Source organism: Natator depressus, chromosome 7 (assembly GCF_965152275.1).
Source record: "Natator depressus isolate rNatDep1 chromosome 7, rNatDep2.hap1, whole genome shotgun sequence".
Taxonomy (NCBI): Eukaryota; Metazoa; Chordata; order Testudines; family Cheloniidae; genus Natator; species Natator depressus.
In genome coordinates this window covers 60,505,669-60,515,337 of record NC_134240.1, presented here as the reverse complement: position 1 = coordinate 60,515,337, position 9,669 = coordinate 60,505,669, and the positions used below count along the sequence as shown (strand labels likewise).

The 9,669-nt window shown below is 43.4% G+C and overlaps 1 protein-coding gene across 1 annotated transcript; it reads left to right on the top strand.

Annotated features, from left to right (window-relative positions):
* The first annotated feature begins 5,959 nt into the window (after positions 1 to 5,959).
* On the top strand, positions 5,960 to 8,285 carry LOC141991328 (uncharacterized). The gene is made up of 3 exons (XM_074959632.1): positions 5,960 to 6,710; positions 7,299 to 7,725; positions 8,258 to 8,285. Exons 1-3 carry the CDS (start codon positions 6,098 to 6,100, stop codon positions 8,283 to 8,285), a joined length of 1,068 nt encoding a protein of 355 aa, XP_074815733.1. The 5' UTR covers positions 5,960 to 6,097.
* Positions 8,286 to 9,669: the final 1,384 nt, after the last annotated feature.

The following is a 9,669-nucleotide window of genomic DNA, read 5'->3' as shown; positions in this document are numbered from 1 at the left end:
TCTTCTTGCCGGCATCCACTAATGCATTCAGGTATCTATATTCAAAGAGCTGCATGAAATTTTGCCATGCAATAGCATATAAGGGATAACATTCCATACCCGCATACATAGAAGTCAATAGGATTTTAGTGTACGTGAATTTGACATGAGTAAAGGCTGCAGATGTGAGTTGGGTGGGGGAAAGTTGATACTTGTGAAGACATAATGTATCATTTCAGAGTGGTAGCCGTGTTAGTCTGTATCAGCAGAAAGAACTAGGAGTACTTGTGGCAACTTAGAGACTAACAAATTTATTTGAGCATAAGCTTTCATGGGCTAAAGCCCACTTCATCAGATGCATGCAGTGGAAAATACAGTAGGAAGATACACACACACACACACACACACACACACACACACAGAACATGAAAAAATGAGGGTTGCCATACCAACTCTTAACGAGACAAAGGGTCTTGTTAAGAGTTTGTATGGCAACCCCCATTTTTTCATGTTCTCTGCATTATATATCTTCCTACTGTATTTTCCACTGCATGCATCTGATGAAGTGGGCTTTAGCCCACGAAAGCTTATGCTCAAATAAATTTGTTAGTCTCTAAGGTGCCACAAGTCCTCCTCATTCTTTCTAATGTATCATTTGTATTTATTTGCATAACAACTTGTTTTAGCTTATAGGGGGTTAGATGAACAGCGAGGCCCTGCTGCAGAGTACCTGGTACACCCAAAAGTCCTATTGAAGTCAAGGAATGTGCATTTCGGCTATCAGATTAATCCTCTTCCCACTGAAGTCTACTGCAAAACTCATGGTCTTCTGTGGGAGCAGGAGCTGGCCCATAAAGAAGTGGATAAGGATGGTGAGAAAACAGCTGCATGGGGCACCATTCAATTGCTGAGCACCCTCAACTCCTGTTGAAGTTATTGGGAACGTAAGGGGCTCAGCAATTTGCAGTCAGGCTCCATGATGAGTAAAGCAATAAAGTGCATAAGGGGATGTGGTGGAGTCGCACTACTGATGCTGTAGTGAAGGATGAGAAATGACTTCTCCTTTATATATTTGTCTCTCTCCAATCTGTTCTCTCTTTGAAAAAATAATTTGTACAGTTTTTAATTTTTATTTTTAACGTTGTTGAAATCCTCTCCTAATTTTTTTTTCAATTTTTAATGTATTTTCCTTTTATAAAAAACAGAACGTTAAATTGCAAAATTCTACATCAATGCAATATTAAATTTACAATTGTGGCTGCACAAAAATCAGGGCATTCAGAATAAAACTTCCCCTCTGCAGCCTTAACTTGGTCCGCCCAGAAGTCTAGAAAATAGCACAACTTCTACACAGCATGTTTGATGTATCCTTGTGGAGTTGCACAGCACATTGCGCCATCTCACATGGTGATGTGATGAAAGCCCCTAGCTGAATCAGAGTTTCAAAAGAATGTTTCAGGTGCTCACCACCACCTGAATCCCTATGCGTTTCCTGTGCAAGTAACATCACAGTCTTAATGTGGTTGTGGGCTTTTTTAATATATATTAAATAATTTGATGCAGAAGAACAATTTCTAAATCTTGTCTCTCCCTTTGAAAGCTTACAGATTGCCACAGCTGGGAAATGACTGTCCTGGTTTGAGTGAGGAGACTCACCTTGCATCAGTCAGCCTTACAGTTTACGATGGCTTTCTCATGCTGCTTCCTTTATTTCTGCCCAAACCCCAACTGCTGTAAACAGGTTTATGCAATCATGACCTGACGCTAAGTCAGTGTTTCTTTACATAGCTGTGGGTTGCATTTCCAAACAAACTAGGATGTGACTTTAAAAAAAACTTTTAAGATCGAGCGATTGGCTTCATAAGGTCATCTTTATTCATTTCCTCCAAACACCACACTGTATGCAGTGTGTGCTCTGACCTCATCTGTTCATCATTACCTCAGTTTCAGCCTATTGCATTCCATAATTTCTTTGGTTCTTATGGCTAAGTTCTGTTGTATCAGTGTAATATCTGGTATGCCCTCTGTATGCTTCCTTTGCATGGGGTTATCATTTGCCCAATTGTCTCGTTTTTGAATGCCATGATCCTATTTCAGATAACTTCCCACTTACTCTTCTCCCTCTTTTAATGCCCCTTTTCTATGGCATCAAATTCTGCTTTCAGTTACATTTGTGCCGACTCTTTGAACTTAATGCCTGGGTATGACAGAGCAGAATTTGACCCATTTTCATTGCACTTTGTTTCTTTGAAAGGAAGTAAAATCCTGAGAGGTGGGATGGATGTTACCGAAAAAAAAGTCTCAGAAGATATGTGAACCACTGAACAAAAAGGGAATCAGAAAGACAAGAGGGAAATCATGATGGCTAAAGGGCAAGGTTCAAAGAGCTGTTCAAACCAAACAGATCTCTTTCAAAATTTGGAAATCTGACCCTAGTGACTCCAATAAACAGGAATATCAATTACAGGAGGCATTAGGTAAGAGGGAAGTTAGAAGGACCAGAATGGATTTCCAGGAGCAACTAGCTAAAGGTGTAAAAACAAACAAGAAATACTTTGACTATGTTAGAAGCAGGAAGCCTATGAAGAATCTGTGGGTGCACTGAATCTCTAGGGATTAAAAGGAGCAATTCAGAAGATAAGGATGTTGAGGAGTTAAATTATTTCTTTCCATTAGCCTTCACCATGGAGAAGATTGGGGAGATTGCAAATCGTTGACTATTGAGATTTCTAAAAGGCTTTTGACAAGGTCCTGCAGAACAGGCCACTAAAGAAGTTTAAGTGGTCGTGGGCTGAGAGGTGAAGTATTGTCATGGATCAAAAACTGTCTGGAAGAGAAGAGTCAAATGGCAAATTTTCATTATGGCAAAAGGCTAAGAGCTGGGTCCTCCAACATTCTGGGCTTGATCCTATGTTATTTATTATAATTGTTAATGATCTAGAAAGGGGGCTGAGTAGTGAGGTAGCAAACTTTGCAGATGACACAAAGTTACTTCAGTTAGTCAAGACCAGAGAGGACTGTGAGAAACTTCAGACGTGACAAGCTAGGTGAATAGGCAACATGATGGGAAATGAAATACAGTGTTGATAAATGCAAAGTAATGCACATTGGAGGGAAAATTTTAACGACTCCTACATCTTAGAGGGTTCTAAATTATTAACTGTATCAACTCAGGAAAGGGATCTACCTGTCATTGTGGACAGCTCAATGAAAACCTCTGTTCAGTGTGCAGCCTCGGTCAAAAAAGCGAAGTATTAGAATTCCTAAGAAATGGGATGGTGAACAATACAGAGAATATTCTACTGTCTTTATATAAATCAGTGTGTAGCTACATCTGGAATAATGTGTGCAGGACTGGTCACACCATCTCAAAAAGGATATTTCAGAACTCAGTGTACAGAGAAGAGCGACAAAATGATTAAGGAGATAAAATAAACCTCTCCGACTGGAAAAATGGGATTATTGACTTCAGAAAGAAGATTAATAAGAAGGAAGGTGATAAAAGTATATACAATAATGAAAGCTCCAGAAAAGGTAGATCAGGAATGTCTGTTCTCCCTGTCATATAACATAAGAACAAGGGGGCATTCAATTAAATTAAAGGGGGGTGGGTCAAAACCAGTAAAAGAAATGTACTTTTCACACAGCGTGTTATTAAACTATGGAACTCACTGCCCGAGGATGTCATTGAGGCCAAGAATTTAAGATTCCAAAAGCAATTGGACATGTATGTAGATACTAAGGAAGTCTCTCTGCCATGTACATTGGCCAAACCGCACAGTCTCCTACACAAAAGAATAAATGGACACAAATCTGACGTCAAGAATTATAATGTTCAAAAACCAGTCGGAGAACACTTTGACCTCCCTGGACACTCAATTACAGACCTAAAAGTCATAATTATTCAATAAAAAAACTTCAAAAACAGACTCCAACAAGAAACAGTAGAACTAGAATTAATCTGCAAACTGGACACCATTAAATTAGGCTTGAATAAAGACTGGGAGTGGCTGAGTCATTACACTAACTAAAAACTATTTCCCCATGCTAATTTTCCCTCTACTGTTATTCACACCTTCTTGTCAACTGTTTGAAATGGGCCATCCTGATTATCACTACAAAAGTTTTTTTCTCCTGCTGATAATAGCCCACCTTAATCGATCGGTCTTGTTAAGAGTTGGTATGGCAACCCCATTTTTTCATGTTCTCTGTATCTATATATATAATCTTCCTACTGTATTTTCCACTGCATGCATCTGATGAAGTGGGCTTTAGCCCATGAAAGCTTATGCTCAAATAAATTTGTTAGTCTCTAAGGTGCCACAAGTACTCCTCGTTCTTTCTAAGGAATTCCAGAGTTATAATTCATTATGACAAAAATTTTGAAAGGGATATTAAATCTCATGGTTTGGGGTTTAAACCATTCTCTGTTAGTGATCAGGAAGAGACCTACTGTTGGGGGCAGATTACCCTACATCTGCCTGTATTTTCCACTGAAATATCTCTGTTGCAGGCCACTGTCAGAGACAAGATAACAGACTAGATGGACAATGGGTCTGATCCAACCAGGCAGTTCCTATGGTCCGAAGGAGTTGGGTGTAGGAAGACCTACATATAGGGCTCTCCGATTTATTGGATCATCTGTTTCTTGTATACACATTGGACGTGAAGAAGATGATGGAATATTTCATGTCTATAGCAGCATCAAACAAAACAGGTAATTCCTAAAGTAACTTGCATTCAGATCTCTGCTCACTCATTTCTTCCTGTGAGTCTACCCTGGAATTATTTACAAACCCATGATGGAATGCTGAACATTTCCATAAACAAAATATTTTTAAATTAACTGGATGATGATAAAATTGCTAGGACATCTAGGCTGGTATTTTCAAAAGCATTTATGTGACGTTGCACAGTGGTTCTCAGCTAGGCGTACGTATATTTCTCGGGGTGCGCAGAAATCTTCCAGAAGGTACATCAACTCATCTAGACATTTGTATAGTATTACAACAGGTTTCATAAAAACACTAGCGAAGTCAGTACAAACTAAAATTTCATACAGACAATGACTTGTTTATACTGCTCTATATACTATACACTGAAATGTAAATATAATATTTATATTACAATTGATTTATTTGATAATTATATGGGAAAATGGGAAAATAAGCAATTTATCAGTAATAGTGTTCTGTGACACTTTTTTGTATTTTTGTGTCTGATTTTATAAGTGAGTAGTTTTTAAGTGAGTGAAACTTGGGAGAACTCAAGACTCCTGAAAGGGGTACAGTAGTCTGCATAGGTTGAGAGCCACAGGTGTAACACAAATCCTGTTGAAAGTCTATGGGACTTGTGTTCTTAAGTCACGTACATTCTTTTGAATATCCCACTCATTATGTGTAAGTGGTTTTTTTCATTTTACTACTTCTAATAGAATTGGTGGCTGGGATGAACAAGTTTAACCTTGCAACATGCCTGGCTAGCTCAGTCAGTAGAGTATGTTTAGTTTAGTATGTTGCAAGTTTAACCTAAACTAAACACAAAACCATGATATGTAAAGTAACATATAAACAAGGAAAGAATTTAAGATGTAAGCAATACACAGCTGAAGAATCTCTGTTCTGTGTGTGGTTTATACGTTCTTCTTTGCCAAATTAAGAGCCATCTGGATTTTTAGGGGACAGCGTGACATTGTTTTGCTGACATTGATGTAGTATTTACAAAGACTGCGAAATATAATCATGGTCTTCCTGTTTTCTTAGCCTTGGTCTACACTAGGAGTTGAGGTCGAATTTAGCAGCGTTAAATCAATTTAACCCTGCACCCGTCCACATGACAAAGCCCTTTTTTTCGACTTAAAGGGTTCTTAAAATCGATTTCCTTACTCCACCCCCAACAAGGGGATTAGCACTGAAATCTGCCTTCCTGGGTCGAGTTTGGGGTACGGTGGACACAATTAGATGGTATTGGCCTCCAGAAGCTATCCCAGAGTGCTCCATTGTGACCGCTCTGGACAGCACTTTCAACTCAGAGGCACTGGCCAGGTAGACAGGAAAAGGCCCGCGAACTTTTGAATTTCAATTTCCTGTTTGGCCAGCTTGGCAAGCTGCAGGTGACCATGCAGAGCTCATCAGCGGAGGTGACCATGCAGAGCTCATCAGCCGAGGTGACCATGATGGAGTCCCAGAATCGCAAAAGAGGTCCAGCATGGACCGAACGGGAGGTACGGAATCTGATCGCTGTATGGAGAGAGGAATCCGTGCTATCAGAACTACGTTCCAGTTTTCGAAATGCCAAAACATTTGTCAAAATCTCCCAGGGCATGAAGGACAGAGGCCATAATAGGGACCCGAAGCAATGCTGCATGAAACTTAAGGAGCTGAGGCAAGCCTACCAGAAAACCAGAGAGGCGAACGGCCGCTCCGGGTCAGAGCCCCAAACATGCCGCTTCTATGATGAGCTGCATGCCATTTTAGGGGGTTCAGCCACCACTACCCCAGCCGTGTTGTTTGACTCCTTCAATGGAGATGGAGGCAATACGGAAGCAGGTTTTGGGGACGAGGAAGATGATGATGATGATGATGAGGTTGTAGATAGCTCACAGCAAGCAAGCGGAGAAACCTGTTTTCCCGACAGCCAGGAACTGTTTCTCACCCTGGACCTGGAGCCAGTACCCCCCGAACCCACCCAAGGCTGCCTCCCGGACCCGCCAGGTGGAGAAGGGACCTCTGGTGAGTGTACCTTTTAAAATATTATACATGGTTTAAAAGCAAGCATGTTTAATGATTAATTTGCCCTGGCATTCGTGGCTCTCCTGGATGTACTCCCAAAGCCTTTGCAAAAGGTTTCTGGGTAGGGCAGCCTTATTCCGTCCACCATGGTAGGACACTTTACCACTCCAAGCAAGTAGCACGTACTCGGGAATCATTGTAGAGCAAAGCATTGCGGTGTATGTTTGCTGGCGTTCAAACAACATCCATTCTTTATCTCTCTGTGTTATCCTCAGGAGAGTGATATCATTCATGGTCACCTGGTTGAAATAGGGTGCTTTTCTTAAGGGGACATTCAGAGGTGCCCGTTCCTGCTGGGCTGTTTGCCTGTAGCTGAACAGAAATGTTCCCTGCTGTTAGCCATGGGGAGGGGGGAGGGATGAGGGGCTAGCCACGCGGTGGGGGGAGGCAAAATGAGACCTTGGAACGAAAGCACATGTGCTATGTATGTAATGTTAACAGCAAGGTTTACCGTGAAAGAGTGTACCCATTGCTCTATAAAATGTGTGCTTTTAAATACCACTGTTCCTTTTTTTTCCCTTCCACCAGCTGCATGTGTTTCAAGGATCACAGGATCTTCTCCTTCCCAGAGGCTAGCGAAGATTAGAAGGCGAACAAAACGCACTCGCGATGAAATGTTCTCTGAGCTCATGCTGTCCTCCCACACTGACAGAGCACAGACGAATGCTTGGAGGCAGACAATGTCAGAGTGCAGGAAAGCACAAAATGACAGGGAGGAGAGGTGGCAGGCTGAAGAGAGTAAGTGGCGGGCTGAAGCTGAAAGGTGGCAGCAGTGTGATGAGAGGAGGCAGGATTCAATGCTGCGGCTGCTGGAGGATCAAACCAATATGCTCCAGCATATGGTTGAGCTGCAGGAAAGGCAGCAGGAGCACAGACCGCCGCTACAGCCCCTGTGTAACCAACCGCCCTCCTCCCCAAGTTCCATAGGCTCCTCACCCAGACGCCCAAGAACGCGGTGTGGGGGGCCTCCAGCCACCCAGCCACTCCACCCCAGAGGATTGCCCAAGCAACAGAAGGCTGGCATTCAATAAGTTTTAAAGTTTAAAACTTTTAAAGTGCTGTGTGGCCTTGTCCTTCCCTCCTCCACCACCCCTCCTGGTGCTTCTCTCCTCCACCACCCCTCCTGGGTTACCTTGGTAGTTATCCCCCTATTTGTGTGATGAATTAATAAAGAATGCATGAATGTGAAGCAACAATGATTTTATTGCCTCTGCAAGCGGTGATCCAAGGGAGGAGGGGAGGGTGGTTAGCTTACAGGAAAGTAGAGTGAACCAAGGTGGGCGGGGGTTTCATCAAGGAGAAACAAACAGAACTTTCACACCGTAGCCTGGCCAGTCATGAAACTGGTTTTCAAAGCTTCTCTGATGTGCACCGCGCCCTCCTGTGCTCTTCTAACTGCCCTGGTGTCTGGCTGTACGTAACCAGCAGCCAGGCGATTTGCCTCAACCTCCCACCCCGCCATAAACGTCTCCCCCTTACTCTCACAGATATTGTGGAGGGCACAGCAAGCGGTAATAACAGTGGGAATATTGGTTTCGCTGAGGTCTAAGCGAGTCAGTAAACTGCGCCAGCGCGCTTTTAAACATCCAAATGCACATTCTACCACCATTCTGCGCTTGCTCAGCCTGTAGTTGAACAGCTCCTGACAACTGTCCAGGCTGCCTGTGTATGGCTTCATGAGCCATGGCATTAAGGGGTAGGCTGGGTCCCCAAGGATAACTATAGGCATTTCAACATCCCCAACGGTTATTTTCTGGTCTGGGAAGAAAGTCCCTTCCTGCAGCTTTTGAAACAGACCGGAGTTCCTGAAGATGCAAGCGTCATGTACCTTTCCCGGCCATCCTACGTTGATGTTGGTGAAACGTCCCTTGTGATCCACCAGTGCTTGCAGCACTATTGAAAAATACCCCTTGCGGTTTATGTACTCGCCGGCTTGGTGCTCCGGTGCCAAGATAGGGATATGGGTTCCGTCTATGGCCCCACCACAGTTAGGGAATCCCATTGCAGCAAAGCCATCCACTATGACCTGCACATTTCCCAGGATCACTACCCTTGATATCAGCAGATCTTTGATTGCACTGGCTACTTACATCACAGCAGCCCCCACAGTAGATTTGCCCACTCCAAATTGATTCCCGACTGACCGGTAGCTGTCTGGCGTTGCAAGCTTCCACAGGGCTATTGCCACTCGCTTCTCAACTGTGAGGGCTGCTCTCATCTAGGTATTCTTGTGCGTCAAGGCAGGGGAAAGCAAGTCACAAAGTTCCATGACAGTGCCCTTACTCATGCGAAAGTTTCGCAGCCCCTGGGAATCGTCCCAGACCCGCAACACTATGCGGTTCCACCAGTCTATGCTTGTTTCCCGAGCCCAGAATCGGCTTTCCATCGCATGAACCTGCCCCATTAGCACCATGATGTCCACATTGAGAGGGCCCGTGCTTTGAGAGAAGTCTGTGTCCATGTCCTCATCACTCTCGTCACCGTGCTGACGTTGCCTACTCGCCCGGTTTCGCTTTGCCAGGTTCTGGTGCTGCACATACTGCTGGATAATGCATGTGGTGTTTAATGTGCTCCTAATTGCCAAAGTGATCTGAGCGGGCTCCATGCTTGCCGTGGTATGGCGTCTGCACAGAAAAAAGGCGCGGAATGATTGTCTTCTGTTGCTTTGATGGAGGGAGGGGCGACTACCGACATGGCTTACAGGGTTGGCTTACAGGGAATTAAAATCAACTAAGGGGGTGGCTTTTAGAGAAACAGAATGCCCCCCTCAAGGATAGAACTCAAAACCTCAAGGATAGAACTCAAAACTGGGTTTAGCAGGCCGTTGATTTCACGGAGGGAGGGAGGAGAAAATGAATACAAAACAAATCTGGTCTATTTCTTGTTTTGATCCACTTCA